This window comes from Lytechinus variegatus, chromosome 3, assembly GCF_018143015.1.
Source record: "Lytechinus variegatus isolate NC3 chromosome 3, Lvar_3.0, whole genome shotgun sequence".
NCBI lineage: Eukaryota > Metazoa > Echinodermata > Echinoidea > Temnopleuroida > Toxopneustidae > Lytechinus > Lytechinus variegatus.
The window spans coordinates 72,689,796-72,705,490 of NC_054742.1; the positions used below are offsets into that span (position 1 = coordinate 72,689,796).

Here is a 15,695-nt window from a genome sequence, read left to right on the forward strand (position 1 = left end):
ATTTCCTTTTTCGTTCTATTTTATTATATTTAATGAATTTTTATGTACACTTGCTCTTTGAAATTTATTTATTATCTTTCTACATTGTAAATTGTAATTGTTTGCTTTTATCCGTGACTTGTGAATGTTTATAGTAAACATGTTAATTTCAGCCTTCTAGCTTTGTAACATGTATTGTTTTTATACGAAATAAACCATGATTGAATTGAATTTGAATTGAATTTGAATTGAATGGAAGGGGTTATTCCCAGTTGAAGAATACGATTGCAGAAATATTAACTTGATAAAATAACATACAAATAAAGCATAAATAAACTTAACTGTAACTTAATTGCCCAAGAAAACTCCTAAACACCCCCCTTACATGAACAAAATTGCCCTATCTTCCAACTAATATGTAGCTATAATGTGGGATTTTAATTTCCTTTTGAATGCTGATGAAAATGAGTATTGCTTGTTCTCACTGGGAAGTGAATGCCAGACGTCGGGACCCCTGTTGATTTAGATGTTAACAAAGTTCGCGGATTTATCATATGGTAATTTACCGAGCCTCTTGTGTTATACGAATGAATTTGGTAATTACATATAAACATAGAATTGAATTGGGAAGGCAATATTTAATTTTTCAATCTAAACATGAAAAGTGCTGCCTGGATGGTATATATCCGCAACTTTTAGTAATCCAAGCCCTTTAAAAATTGGGTCGGTGTGGGCTAGATAATAAGACCCTGTATACAACCTTACGTAAGGTTCAGCTCTCTTTTATAATTTGAACAGCATATATATATATGTTTGGAATAACAATTTCCCCAGACAATAATACCATATCACAATGAAGACAAGATAAATGAGTTGTACAATAAAATCATCGCCTTAGTGGGAGGGCAGAATTTAAGCTTAGACATGATGCCAAGCGTACGTGATACGTAAGGTTTTCAAACTGGGGGTTCCATCATGTAAGACATTCGTCAAGTAAAATACCCAGGAACTTTACTGTTGACTTCTTTTCTAAGATAGTATTGTTTGCAGTAATGTTATGATTTGGTTATCAATAATTGGTTTGTTTTTACTATAATTATTCAATTATAAACTGTGAAAACAAAATTTGTGTCATGTCAATTTTCAATGAAGGAACCATGTAGAATGAAAAAAAAATATGTTAAGATAGAGTATCTTCGTCGACACGTATACGGTGATGATGCATTTCGTTATAGAAAGGCATTGATGCTTCCGCCATTTCTATGACATCGTCGGTAAGTTGTTCTCTTGGCGGTGGTGCCTTTGGGGGGTTGAAACAGGTGCTCCTCAGAACACCTCCATAGAATGCATTTAAAGAGACCTGTTCTGCTGTCCAGGCGCATCCCCAGTTCCACCTGCCAATTTCTTCCACCTTTGGTTTCGGCCACGATAGCATCGAAGCATTGAAAGGCAGCCCCACTGCCTCACACCATCGAGGAAGAACTCGACCCGGATCGTTGAGCAGGTCGGACGAGTCAAGGACAACTGCCTCCGGGTCCACCTCCTTGAGGATATAGCGCCACAGGGCATGCAACTCCTTAAAGTAATTTTCGTGTATTCCTAGCTCGTTGTGGTTCCTGACGTCAAAGCTAGCTTCGTCCTTTTCGTCAGGGAGTAACCGGTTAATGGCTTTGAAATGGGGGTAATACATCTTGTGGACTCCAGGATATACCAGATCGGGGTTACGAATAAGGAACGAGTGCCGGTAGCCGCTTGGTATATACCGAGTAACGTCGCCATCAGGCATCCCGTAGGCCATATCCTTGACAAAGACGTGTTTTGCAGTTGTCCGTTCGAGCCGTTCTTTAACGCTCTGGTACCTGTATGCATGACACCAGAAATTAAAAAGTTTGTTTTGTAAAAGAATAAAAGGAAAACACTAGAGGAAAACCGCGATAAAAATAAACAGTGTAATGAAAGTGAGATTAAAATTTCATAATCATCCGTCAGCACTATTATGAAATTATCATCATGACCAAATGACCAATGATTTTCATTGTTGAGTGTATTGTCATCATTATTACCGTTACTGCTAGTAGTAGTAGATGTAGTAGTAGTAGTATATTAGTAGCAGTAGTAGTAGTACATTAGTAGCAGTAGTAGTAGTAGTATGATAATAATAGTAGTAGTAGTAGCAGTAGTAGTAATAGTAGTATCGTTGTAATATAGTAGTCGTATTAGTAGTAGAAGTAGTAGTAGTAGTATAGTAGTAGAAGTATAGTTGTAGTAGTAGTAGAAGTAGTAGTTGTAGTAGTAGTAGAAATAGTAGTAGTAGTAGTAGTAGTAGTAGTAGTAGTAGTAGTAGTAGTAGTATAGTAGAAGAAGTAGTAGTAGTAGTAAAGTAAAAGTAGTAGAAATAGTAGTAGTAGAAGTAGTAGTAGTATAGTAGTAGTAGTAGTAGTAGTAGTAGTAGTTGTAGTAGTAGTAGTAGTAGTAGTAGTAGTCGTAGTAGCGGTAGTAGTAGTATATATAGTAGTAGTAGTAGTAGTAGTAGTAGAAGTAGTAGAAGTAGTAGTAGTAGCATAGTAGTAGTAGTAGTAGTAGCAGTAGTAGTAGTAGTAGTAGTGGTAGTAGTAGTATAGTAGTGGCAGTATTCGTAATAGCAGTAGTAGTACTAGTAAAAGTAGTAGTAGTGATAGTAGCAGTAGTAGTAGTAGTAATTGTAGTAGTAGTAGCAGCAGCAGCAGTAGTAGTAGTAGTAGTAGTCAGTAGTAGTAGTAGTAGTAGTAGTAGTAGTAGTAGTAGTAGTAGTAGTAGTAGTAGTAGTAGTAGTAGTAGTAGTAGTAGTAGTAGTAGTAGTAGTAGTAGTAGTAGTGAGTGATCTCACAAACCAAGCGCGAGCTGAAAAGTTTGAATATTCTAACCTGAAAACTTGACATTCTAAGCACTTTTTGTACCAATGGGATCGGGACAACTACCCCCAAAACAATTACCCCCACCCGGACAACCCCCCGGACAATTACCCCCCGGATTAACCACCCCTGAACAATTACCCCTGGATAATTACCCCCTGGACAATTACCCCCCGGACAACTACCCCCCGGGAAATTACTCCCCGGACAATTACCCCCTGTAAGAAAGCTGTAAGAGTGAGCTCCATCGATAGGCGGATCCAGGGGGGCGAGTGGCCCTCCCCCTTATTGGCGGTGCAAAAAAATGAAGAAAAAAGGGGAAAAAAAAAAAAAAAGGGAAAGGAATGAGGAAAAAGAAAAGATAAAAGAAGAGGTAAAATAAGAGGAGGGAGACGACTGAAAATATGGTCAGGGGGAGACTTGGAAAATAATAAAAATATATATTTCATGTCACTATATTAAATTTTTCGCTCGCGCTCGCATAGCCTGTTCGATGAGATACATAGCTGGCTAAATAGGCTGATATGTAGCCTAAAATATCAAGTCTTGAAGTCGATATAATGTCCGAGCATGTTTCAGCTCGGACATTATTCTTTTTTTTTTCAAACTGATTTCTTGAGTGCTCTGTAACCGTTTTATGGTCTAAATATTAATATTTTTAGCTCATGCTGCTCGGTCGTATTATTTGAAAGGCCTACTTCTTTATAAATTCTTACAAACCGTCCTTAAATTAAACCTTAAACGAATTGTATACTATCATGATTGCCAATTTGTATAAAAAACACTGTATTTGATTGTGTCATATTGTTTACAATTTAGTAATATTTAATTTCTCTCACACACAAGAATAATGCATACAAAAACACCTTGTAATTTTACCATTTAGGGCCTAAATGGTAAAATTACAAGGTGTTCTTGTGTATATTATCTTTGCATAAAGTTTTTTTTATAGCTTACTGTATTAAGTTATAAAGCCACATCTTAATCTGGAATGTGCACCAACTGTTTCATAATTCTTAGCTTCTTGTTGGTTGAATTGTTTTAAAATAACAGGTTTATTGGTCCAACTTGACAGTGTTAGCGTTGATAGTTGCGTTATCGACTTTCACTATTTCTACCTATGAAGGTGTATTTTTACGTTTTATCTATTTGCCTGATTTATTTCCCTGAAATTAAACCCAAAATAAATATTTAAGAAAATCAGATCAGTTAGAATCAGATATATTCAGCATTTGTGATTATTATGACTAATCGTGTTCAACCGCTTAGAGGCAATTTTGCGATTTTGCGGTATATAAAAATTGTTTACTATTATTATTATTTATTAATTGTTCTATGAAAACTTAGTGTGAGGGCCAGTTTACATATTTTATGATGTATATATGCATAGCCAAGGTTTCGGGTGCAAGCCCCCCCCCCCCCAGTTTTCATGATGCAAAAGATGCCGCTAAACAAAACACAAAAGGAAAAAAAGAAGAAAGTTGGAGAACAGGAGAAAGAGCAATATAAAAGAGAAAGAAAAAGTTATTAACGTAAGATAAAAGTAGAAAGTATTTCGAAAACCTGTGCCACCGACCAAAACTTACAATGGGTCCCGCTTAATTCTAACATTGATGCTGGAGAGAAGGGGGGATTTTCTGGGGTAATTTGCCTCGGCGGTAATTGTTCGGGGGGTAATTGTCGGGGGGTAATTGTCCGGGGGTAGTTGTCCGGGGGTAATTGTCCGGGGGTAATTTTCCAGGGGGGGGTAATTGTCCAGGGGGGTAATTTATTGTCAGGGGGGGGGGTTATTTCAAGGGGGTAGTTGACCGGGATAATTGTCATAGAACCGTAAATGATCAGAATGTCATCTGAATAAACAATAATGGAAGTGAGATTGTTCGGGGGGTAATTGTCCGGGTAGTAGTCTGGGGGTAGTTGTCCGGGTAATTGTCCGGGGGGGGGGGAATTGTCCAGGGGGGTAATTGTCAGGGGGGTAAATTGCCCGGGGGGTAATTTCAAGGGGTAGTTGTCCGGGGGTAATTGTCCTAGAACCGTATTGATCAGAATGTCATCTGAATAAACAATAATGGAAGTGAGATTGTTCGGGGGTAATTGTCCGGGGGTAGTTGTCTGGGGGTAATTTTCCGGGGGAATTGTCGGGGTAATTGTCCGGGGGTAGTTGTCTGGGGGTAATTGTCCGGAGGGTATTTGTCCGGGGATAATTGTCCGGGGGGTAATTGTCTTGGGGTAGTTGTCCGGGGGTAATTGTCTGGAGGGTAGTTGTCCAGGGGTAATTGTCCGGGGGGTAATTTCAAGTGGGTAGTTGTCCGGGGGGTAATTGTACGGGGGGTAGTTGTCCGGGGTATAATTGTCCGGGGGGTAATTGTCCTAGAACCGTAATGATCAGAATGTCATCTGAATAAACAATAATGGAAGTGAGAAGCGCGGTCTAAAATTTGTAATAATGTATACTGACCTGAAATCAGGAAAAGGGAGTTGTTCAGGACTGTTGTAGTGACCGATTTGGATGATTAATATCTCGCCAACCATATAACATGCATAATGCGAGCGCGAAGCGCGAGCTGACATTTTTTATATTCTAACCTGAAAGCTTAACATTTTATGCACCTTTGTCGCAAGCTAGAATTTTGATATTTCGATCAGAAAACATGAAATTTATTGAAAATCCGAAGCACGACCTCAACAATCGAAGTTTAGACCTAAAAACGGGACATTCTATTCACTTTAAAAATCATTCAAAAACTTGTTGTTTTGCAGGCGTGAAGCACCAGCTAAAAATGATGATCTGAAAACCGGTACGCTTTGAAATAAAGAACGAGCTGTGTGTGTACCCCAATAAGGAAATCAATGCAAGCGTGGAGATCGGGGTTTATCATGTTAAGCACTGTCTAAAATGTAGGACCATTATGAAGAGGACAATTTTGTTACTATAAATGATGCGAGCGCAAAGCGTGAATAAATGTTATTGGGGGGTTTAGATCTAACAAAAAAAAACATCGATAATTCCATGTTTTATACTTCTCCCACAGGGTGGATGGAATGGTCATTTTCTTCAACGAGGCCCGTTTTGTACTGGCCTAGGTGACACGAAATCTGTCCAGACATATTTCTACGGGGGAGGGGGCTAATAAGAGACACAAGCACCCCCCTAACAGTCAGATAATATTATAAATAATAATGCATTTAAATGAGCTATAGACAACTTTTCAACTAAAGGTATTATGAAATCATATATATAATGCGCAGTAATTTACACTGTTCTAAATGTACATGATGTACAACCCCCACCCCCCCAAAAAAAGAGAGAAGGGTGAAATATGATAATGTTCTTTAATGTTTTAAAAATCTGTCACACAATTTGTTATTAGTAATCAAAATGTTCCAATTTTTAGTCGCTTGTTTCGCTCGCTCACAACTTTTTATAAATTTTACGCAATAGGCCATATCTAGCCCCCCAATATTTTAATAATAATAAATAATTCCACTGTTGCTTCTAAAATATCAAAACGTCACAACTCGCTCTGTCTCCCTCCCATCCCCCCCCCCCTCTCTCTCTCTCTCTCAATTAATACAGGCAATTCGATTACTGTTCAGCGTCATGCTTGTTAAATTCCAGTCTTTGGTGAGCTAAATTCATCGATGAACTTTAGACCGTTAACTTCGTTTTATTTTTTACTTTGCGACCAGAGAGTGAACCCAAACAATATAATACTCGGATATTTTTTTCAAAAGACGTATACTGACGAGAAATATGCATTTTGTATTAAATAATTTAGTGATGCATGTCTCGCTAACATCCATAATAACTGTGTATTCTATTCCAAACACATGTCTGGGAGGCACCCCTCTGGTTTGTGAAGTAATGAATAAAAACGTTACACCACATGTTATTCGGGCCACCCTCTCAAAATACTGACCTCGAGGCCGCCTGTAATTGTCATATCGCATATCAGACATTTCATGTTGTATCCGTACAGCATGCATGCATGTTAGAGAAAAGAATAAATGTGATCCAAATCAAATTCGCTATTACACTTTCGTAAATTGTTAATGTTTAGAATAACTTTGGTTACATTAAAACATGGCAGCCTTTTTTCAAATTGTATTCAGGGACGGTAGGCCCTACTTCGTTAAATTTGATTTTTCAAGAAAGTGAAAAGGGAAAAATAGGAAGAAAAGGGAAAAAGAGCGGATTGGCCGGATACCGGCCGGGGATATACCGGGAAAAGAAGAGCAAGCTCTTTTTCAACCCGGCCCCGTAATTTGATTAAGATCAACAATCAGGAATAGGTAGATGATGATTTTGTCCAGTTTGAAAAGGAACATCCATATTCGAGTAAGGCATACATGCTATCAGTGCCCCCCCCCCCCCTTCGATCTGAGATCGAGACTGAGTAGTGTAATACTTACGAGAGCGTCTCGGGGACGAAGGCTCTGTCCAATGCTGCGCTGACATGTCGGGCAACTTTCTCGAAGAGCTGTTCGTTGCCTTTATGGTCCCTGGGAAGAACTGTCCTTTCTTCGATCTTCGCGTTGAGTGCAGCGATGCCGGCAAACCCGAAAGGCTCCATCCACATTTCGATCTCGGGTATGTGACTCATCGACAAGGCAAACACCGTGGATGAACCTCGGGGGTGTAGTCCACAATATAACTCGACTACGCTCTTCCGACATCGTGAGGCGAAGCACAATCCACAATATATAAATTTTTGTAATGTGATGATGTGAGTTTAAAATGCTCAACAGTCGCGCGCTCGAGGGATCTAACCAGGGAATGAGGTAAATAAGAATGTGTTCTATTGTTTGCGCAATCGAATTTCAGCATGTTCCGGCCGGGTGCAGGGGCGGATCTCGCTTTCGCCAATAGGGGGGGGGGGGGGCGGAAAAAATCACTCACATTTTCCTCGATCGACTATAAACTGATTTTTGTTGATTTATAGGGGTAGTCCTATAAAGCCTGAAGTTTTAAGTACATCTTGACTTTATTCTTACAAACAATTATGATTGTCATAACTTTTTTTTATTTTCCAATTACTGTACTCCCCTCCACTTATTCATTCACTTTTCTACCTTTTCCTTTTCTCATCTCCTTTTTTCGTACCCACACTTTTCTCTCCCCCCCACCCGCGTCAATAGGGGTGGGACACAGCCCCTACAGCCCCACCTACAGGACCTAGATCCGCATACATGCGGGTGTCACTATAAAGGGCCTCTTTTATATTTGCACGTCACAGAGTTGTTACAACCGATAATAATGTCGCAATCTGCGACATTATGCCAAGAGCGTCCGACGCATAATGTCGCAGTCAACGCATAATGTCGTAGTTTTTCTAACGCATAATGTCACATGTCGCAACGCATAATGTCGCAGCAAATCGTCAACGCATAATGTCACATGACGCAACGCATAATGTCACAGTGGTATTTTCTTCAGGACTCGAGCTACAGATAAGATATAAAACATGCTTTTACTGAGTATTTTGAGACACGAAAAAGAGAATGAAATTATTTTGAAATCAGGATTACTCTTTGTATGGATATGTGTCGCTTTATTGCCATTTCGTCTACTGCCTTTTCCCCACTATCGCATGGTCTGATATCATTTCGTCTACCATTAGTCAGTCAACTATCAACATAGTCCAATAGCCATTTCGTCTAATTACCATCTCGTCTAATAGCCAGTTGGTCTAATAGCCGTTGTGTTTATTATCATTTAGTCTAATTGTATTTTTTTTCAGTTGGTCCAATATCCATTTTGTCCAATATCATTACGTCTATTACCTTTTGGTCTAATAGCCAATTGGTCTAATAACCACTTGGTGTACTCTCATTTTCGTCCATGTTCCATTTGGTCTAACTTCAGTTGGTTCGCTATCACTTTGCCTAAACCCATTTCGGCTAACAATCATTTGGTATCGTTGCCATGGGTCCAATCACCATTAGGTCCTATCACCGGTTCTAGGACAATTACCCCCCAGAAAATCACCTTCCGGACAACCACCTCTTGACATTTAGCCTCCGAGGACAATTCCCCCCCCGGACAATTTCCCCCGGAGGACAATTACCCCCGAGGACAATTACCCCCAGACAATCACCCCCTGGACAATTATTTCACAGAAAATTACCCAGACAGTTACCGCCAAACAATTACCCCCGGAAAATCCCCCACCTTCTCTCTGGCATCGAATCAAGCGTGACCCCTAGGGGGAAGGGGGCACTCGGCCAAAAAAGTGGTAAGGGTGTGACGCGGGCGAGACAAAAAACGGGGTCCTTGGAACGGATCGCTAGCGTGTCAGTGCTGATGCATCCCTGTGGAACGGACATGCGGGCATGATGTAGCTAGCCCGGCGGCACGTCCGCCGGGTGCGCTCGCGCAGAGGTGATGGTCGGACAGCGCTCTGCGGCCGCATTTCACCAAAATTGCAGCTCATTGTAGCAAATCAATGCGACCGGAACGGCGTAACGAAAAATATGACAAGCTTTGGAGGAGCGGATTTCTTTCTTCTTTTTTCTCGATAAGAAGAAAATGTTTTGCCTTGGAGCGGCTTTCTTTGTTCTTTTTCTCAATAAGACAAAGATGCTATGCCTTGGAACAGAAATTTGAGTGTAAAAATGGGGTCCCCTCCGCGGCACATTATTATATACTGAGTGCCCCCCCCCCGGGCGTGAACCATTATAATGGTCTGGGTCGGTGGCACAGGTTTTCAATATATTTTCTACTTTATCTTATGTTAATAACTTTCTCTCTTATATCGCTCTTTCTCCTTTTTTCTCTCTCCCTCTCTCTCATTTTCTTCTTTTTCATATTTTTTCTTCCTTTTCCGCCTTTTTTCTTTTTTTCTAGCAATGCCTTCTGCATCATGAAAAATGGGTGGGGGCTTGCGCTATATAGCTACGCATATGTACATCAGAAAATGTGTAAACTGGCCCACATACTAAGTTTTCATAGAACAATTATTATTGAACATTCATGAAAAGACACGATTAGACATAATAATCACAAATGACTAATTTCTCTGATTCCAACTGATCTGATTTTTTCTTGATTCATTTGGGGTTTAATTTCAGGAAAAAATCAGGAAAATAGATAAAACATTAAAAAGACATCTTCACAGGTAGAAATATTGAAAGTCGGTAACGCAAACCATCAACACTACTATTGACAAGAAGAACCTATAAACCTGTTATTTTAAAACAATTCATCTAACAAGAAGCTAAGAATTATGAAACAATTGGTGCACATTCCAGATTAAGATGTGGCTTTAGTTTTAATACAGTAAGCAAAAAAAATATGCAAAGATATATACACAAGATGCCTTGTAATTTTACAATTTAGGCCATAACTCTGTGCACTCCCTTTGTCTATATAGGGGTTATTGTCCCCGGGGCAGGGTAATTGTTCCCGTTGGTAATTGTCCTCTGGGGTAATTATCCGGGGGTAATTGTCCTCGGGGGGGGGGTGAATTTTCCTAAGGGGTAATTGTCCGGAGGTAGTTGTCCGAGGGTAATTGTCATCGGGGGTAGTTGTTCAGGGGGTAATTGCCCTAGGGGATAGTTGTCCGGGGGGGTAATTGTCCTCAGGGGGTAATCGTCCTCGGGTAGTTTTACAGGGGGTAGTTGTCCGGAGTAATTGTCTAGGGGGGGGGCAGTTGTCCAGGGGGTAATTGTCCGGGGTGTAATTGTCCTCAGGGGGTAATTGTCCTCGGGGGGTAATTGTCCTCAGGGGGTAATTGTCCAGGGGGTAATTGTCCTCGGGTGGGTAAACTTGTCAGGGATTAGTTGTTTGGAAGGGTGATTGTCCGTGGGGTAATTGTCCTAGAACCAATGATTGGACCTATTGGTGATTGGACCCGTGGCAACGATACCAAATGAGTTTTTTACCAAATGAGCCGAAATGGATTTAGACAAAGAGATAGCGAACCAACTGAAGTTAGACCAAATGGAACATGGACGAAAATGAGAGTACACCAAGTGGTTATTAGACCAATTGGCTATTAGACCAAAAGGTAATAGGCGTAATGATATTGGACAAAATGGATATTGGACCAACTGAAAAAAATACAATTAGACTAAATGATAATAAACACAACGGCTATTAGACCAACTGGCTATTAGACGAGATGGTAATTAGACGAAATGGTTATTGGACTATGTTGATAGTTGACTAACTAATGGTAGACGAAATGATATCAGACCATGCGATAGTGGGGAAAAGGCAGTAGACGAAATGGTTATAAAGCGACAAATATCCATACAAAGAGTAATCCTGATTTCAAAATAATTTCTTTCTCTTTTTCGTGTCTCAAAATACTAAGTCAAAGCATGTTTTATATCTTATCTGTAGCTCGAGTCCTGAAGAAAATACCGCTGTGACTTTATGCGTTGCGACATGTGACATTATGCGTTGACGATTTGCTGCGACATTATGCGTTGCGACATGTGACATTCCCGACCTTTCGTTTGAGGACGCGGACGCTAATTTACAACGGTAGTTGATTTTGGAAGGGACTTTTTGGGCCCGTCATCATGGCCGTAAAACTCTGTCCTGCAATGCATATTGTGTGACATGAGATTTTTTTTTTCGTTTCGCATCTGCGGCGGAAACATTCAATATGCGTTTCGTGTGCAAAATTCTGGTTGCTACTATGGTAACAGCGATATATCCGATTGAGGACGACTTTCCAAATCAACATTTGACTCCTCCTAGAGCTCGAGAGGCCGCCCGGGGGGCCCACTTCCATTGATTAGTGGATACCAGGAGCGACAACGCGTAAAAGGGGACAGAGTGGGCAAGTACGTTACGTATAGTCCTATGTAACGTTATAAGGGTGTCAAAACGATGTTTAAAATGCTGAAAAAGGGATACATATCCAATACTTGTAGGGTGTCACAATCCAAATACTTATTAAGATATGCATTTTCATAATCTGAAAAAGAATTACTTCCATTGTTTAGGGTGCTTTTCGAACCCATGGTCGCGCCCGGTATCCACTCATCAATGGAAGTGGTCCCCCGGAATTTGAATCTAATCCCATTTCTGGGGAAGTAAAACATAATGCCCATTACATCGTGTGCTAGAGGCATATCGTTTGTGTAGAAGGCGTAAACAATAGAACAAAGAAACCCGTTAGCTCAAACCATGGACCCTATAGGGTCCGTGCTTAAACGTATTGTACATGTATATGCTGTGTACAGAAATGGTTTCGGCTAGAGAGGTTGATCTGACCCATGAAATCAATTGCCAGTGATCCACCAATAATCCACATTAAATGCAATATCGATTCGATGGACTGTAATGATCTATATCTAAGCCTTCATTCAGTAAGTTTTTCCTCATTCAATATGTACTCGATCTGTTTGAAAAACCACTTTCTTATCCATGTCATAATCTATTTTAGGTCCTGCATTTCGAATATCTCCAGCCATCAGTCGTAATATACATGTATGTATAGTGCGGGTGTCGCGGGAAAGGATTTTGCACACGAAAAGCAGATCTGTAGGGCCTGTAACCCCCCTGTAACACAAAGCTTAGCATTGATTGTACAGCAGTTTTCTACGTTTGATTCTATTGACTATAATGTACAATCAATCTTAAAAATCAAGTGTATGATTAAGCGATAACTTTTGTGTAAGGGGACCCCAATAATAGCGTCGGTGAGGATTGCGAAAGGTCCGAATTATGCGTTAGAAAAACTACGACATTATGCGTTGACTGCGACATTATGCGTAGGACGCTCTTGGAATAATGTCGCAGATTGCGACACTATGCGTTGCTACGACATTATGCGTTGGTGCGACAGTCCCGACCTTTCGTTCGAGGACGCGTACGCTTATTAAGAACGGTAGTTCATTTCGGAAGGGACTTTTGGGCCCGTCGTCATGGTCGTTAAACTCCGTCCTGTAATGCAAATTGTGTGACATGAGATTTTTTTTCGTTTCGCATCTGGAACGGAAACATTCAATCTGCGTTTCGTGTGCAAAATTCTGGTTGCTACTATGGTAACAGCGATATATCTGATTTAGGACGACTTTCCAAATCCAAATTTGGTTCCTCCCAGAGCTCGAGAGGCCGCCCGGGGGACCCACTTCCATTGATTGGTGGATACCAGGCGCGACCACACGTAAAAAGGGAAAGAGTGGGTAAGTACGTTATGTATAGGCCTATGTAGCGTTATGAGGGTGTGAGAAACAATGATTAAAATACTGAAAAGGGATATATTTCCACTACTTGTAGGGTGTCACAACTTGTTGAGAGATACATTTTCATAATCTGGAAAAGACCTTCCCTTGTTTAGGGTGCTTTTCGAAACCCCATGGTCGCGCCTGGTACCCACTCATCAATGGAAGTGTACCCCCCGGCAAACCCCCCATTTCTGCGGAAAAGTAAAACATCCTGCCCATTACATTGTGTGCTAGAGGCATATCGTTCATGTAGGAGGTGCAGGCAAAAGAAAAAAAACTCCGCAAATTTAGACGGTTTATGGCCTGTTGCATGATGTGTACACGTCAAGGCATGGGAAATGATTCGCTTGAGAGGTGATCTGACTCATGGAATAAATTGCCAGTGATCCACAAATAATGCACATTAAATGCAATATCGATTCGATGGACTGTAATGATCTATATCTAAGCCTTAATTCGGTAAGTTTTTGCTTACTCAATATGTACTCGATTTGTTTGAAAAACCACTTTCTTATCCATGTCATAATCTACATTTCGCATGTCTCCAGCCAGCTGGAGTCATAGCCATGATACAGGTACAGTCCCGCCGCGAGCTTCGGCAGGCAAATGGCATGGCATGGCATGATGCTGGTATCGTATGGAAGAGCTTTGCACACGAAAAGCAAGATCTAGAGGGGCCTGTAACACAAAGCTTGGCAATGATTGTAAAACAGTTTTCTACGTTTGATTGTATTGACTGTAATGTATAATCAATCTAGAAATTCGAGTCTATGATTAATCGTTAACTTTTGAGTTACCCGACTCTAATCTCGCGTTATAGAGATTTGCGAAAGGTGCCTATTATCGGTTGTAACAAGAGTCAGCACACAAGCTGTGATAATGTGATATTCTCTATCCGCCCTTTCACACGGTAAAACAAATCCCAATTGAATGATGTTTGCCGTGAAAAACAAGACTTATTACGAATATTTAGCCAAACAAAACTAGGACATGATTAAAATCACGAACGCTAATCGCAGTCACGATTACATAATAGCAATCATCATTACAATGATGATTCAAGGTTCACATGTGAAATGGCCATATAGCATCTACAGAGAAAGATCTGTTATTTCATTAAGGGTCTTTTCACATGTGAATCTTGAATCATCATTGTAATGATGATTGCTATTGTAATCATGACTGTGATAAGCGTTCATGATTCTAATCATGTTCTAGTTTGGTTTTACACGTGCCAAATATTCGTCATATTAGCCTTATTTTTCACTGGAGTCATCATCGAAATTACGATTTTTTTTTACCGTGTGAAAGGGCGGTAAGAGAGGCAATCTTGGTTGGGCATGTCATTACGAAATAGCCATTGTTTGAGAAGTTATCAACCGAGCTTTCTAGGAAGAATTCAGTCGCGGTCACCACACCATACATGTAAACGACAAAATGTCTTAGGTCTATTGAAAACTAACATGGATTAACAATATTTGCAAAACTGTTGGCAAGAAATACTAGAGTCATCAAACAAGCTCTTGCTGATTATTTTGTTCGGTTTTATTAATGGTCAAGTCCACCTCAGAAAAGTTTTGATTTTAATCAATAGAGAAAAATCAGACAAGCACATTGCTGAAAATTTCATCAAAATCGGATGTAAAATAAGAAAGTTATGACATCAGTGAAAGTTTCGCTTATTTTCAACAAAATAGTTATATGAACAAGCCATGTACATCCAAATGAGAGAGTCGATGATGTCACTCACTCACCATTTCTTTTGTTTTTTATTGCTTGAATTATACAATATTACAATATTGCCTGAAGCACAAAATGTTAAAATAATGGAATTCCACGCGTTCAGGGAGGAATGAAACTTCATTTCACATGACAATGACGAGAAAATAAAAATATTTCATATTTCATTAAAAAAAATATAATAAAATACAAAAGAAATAGTAAGTGAGTGATGTCATCAACTCTCTCATTTGGATGTAACTGGCTCGTTCATATAACTATTTTGTTGAAAATAAGCGAAACTTAAAAATGCCATAACTTTCTTATTTTACATCCGATTTTGATGAAATTTTCAATGTTATGCGTGTTGAATTTTTCTCTTTTTATTCAAATCAAGTTTTTGTTGGGGTGGACTTGTCCTTTAAAATGATTTATTATGTATTTAATGATTTGTGGAATGTGCATAGGCCTATATATATATGTATAAATAAATAAACATATAAATAATGAATAAATTGTAGTGATTTTTTATTTACCTAATTACAAAGAAAGCATAAATGCTTGTAAGGGAGCAACCAGAGGACCGACAGCTAAATAATTACAGGAGAGTTATGCCTACTCATTTTCACCAAGCCACCAGTATTTTAGGGAGATTCATATTCACACATTTCTAGGTGTTCAAAGTTTGTTGTGCAAATCACCCTGACAAAAAGTTCACTGATAGATAAGTAAAAAATAATTGAAAAATATTGCAAAAGGATCGAGAAAAATCCACCGAAGAATAAAAAAAAGTTACTAAGATAAGACATCGTGCGGTATATGGGAAAACCCCAAAAGCTATAAGGAGCTTGAAAGGGGTTATTCCCAGTTGAAGAATACGATTGCAGAAATACATAACTTGATAAAATAACATACAAATAA

At 39.6% G+C, this 15,695-nt stretch overlaps 1 protein-coding gene across 1 annotated transcript; it reads right to left on the bottom strand.

Annotated features, from left to right (window-relative positions):
• Positions 1–523: 523 nt before the first annotated feature.
• Positions 524–7,450, bottom strand: LOC121412148. Its single transcript, XM_041605054.1, has 2 exons — positions 7,284–7,450; positions 524–1,838 (listed from the first exon to the last, which is right to left on the bottom strand). Exons 1-2 carry the CDS (start codon positions 7,448–7,450, stop codon positions 1,160–1,162), a joined length of 846 nt encoding a protein of 281 aa, XP_041460988.1. The 3' UTR covers positions 524–1,159.
• Positions 7,451–15,695: the final 8,245 nt, after the last annotated feature.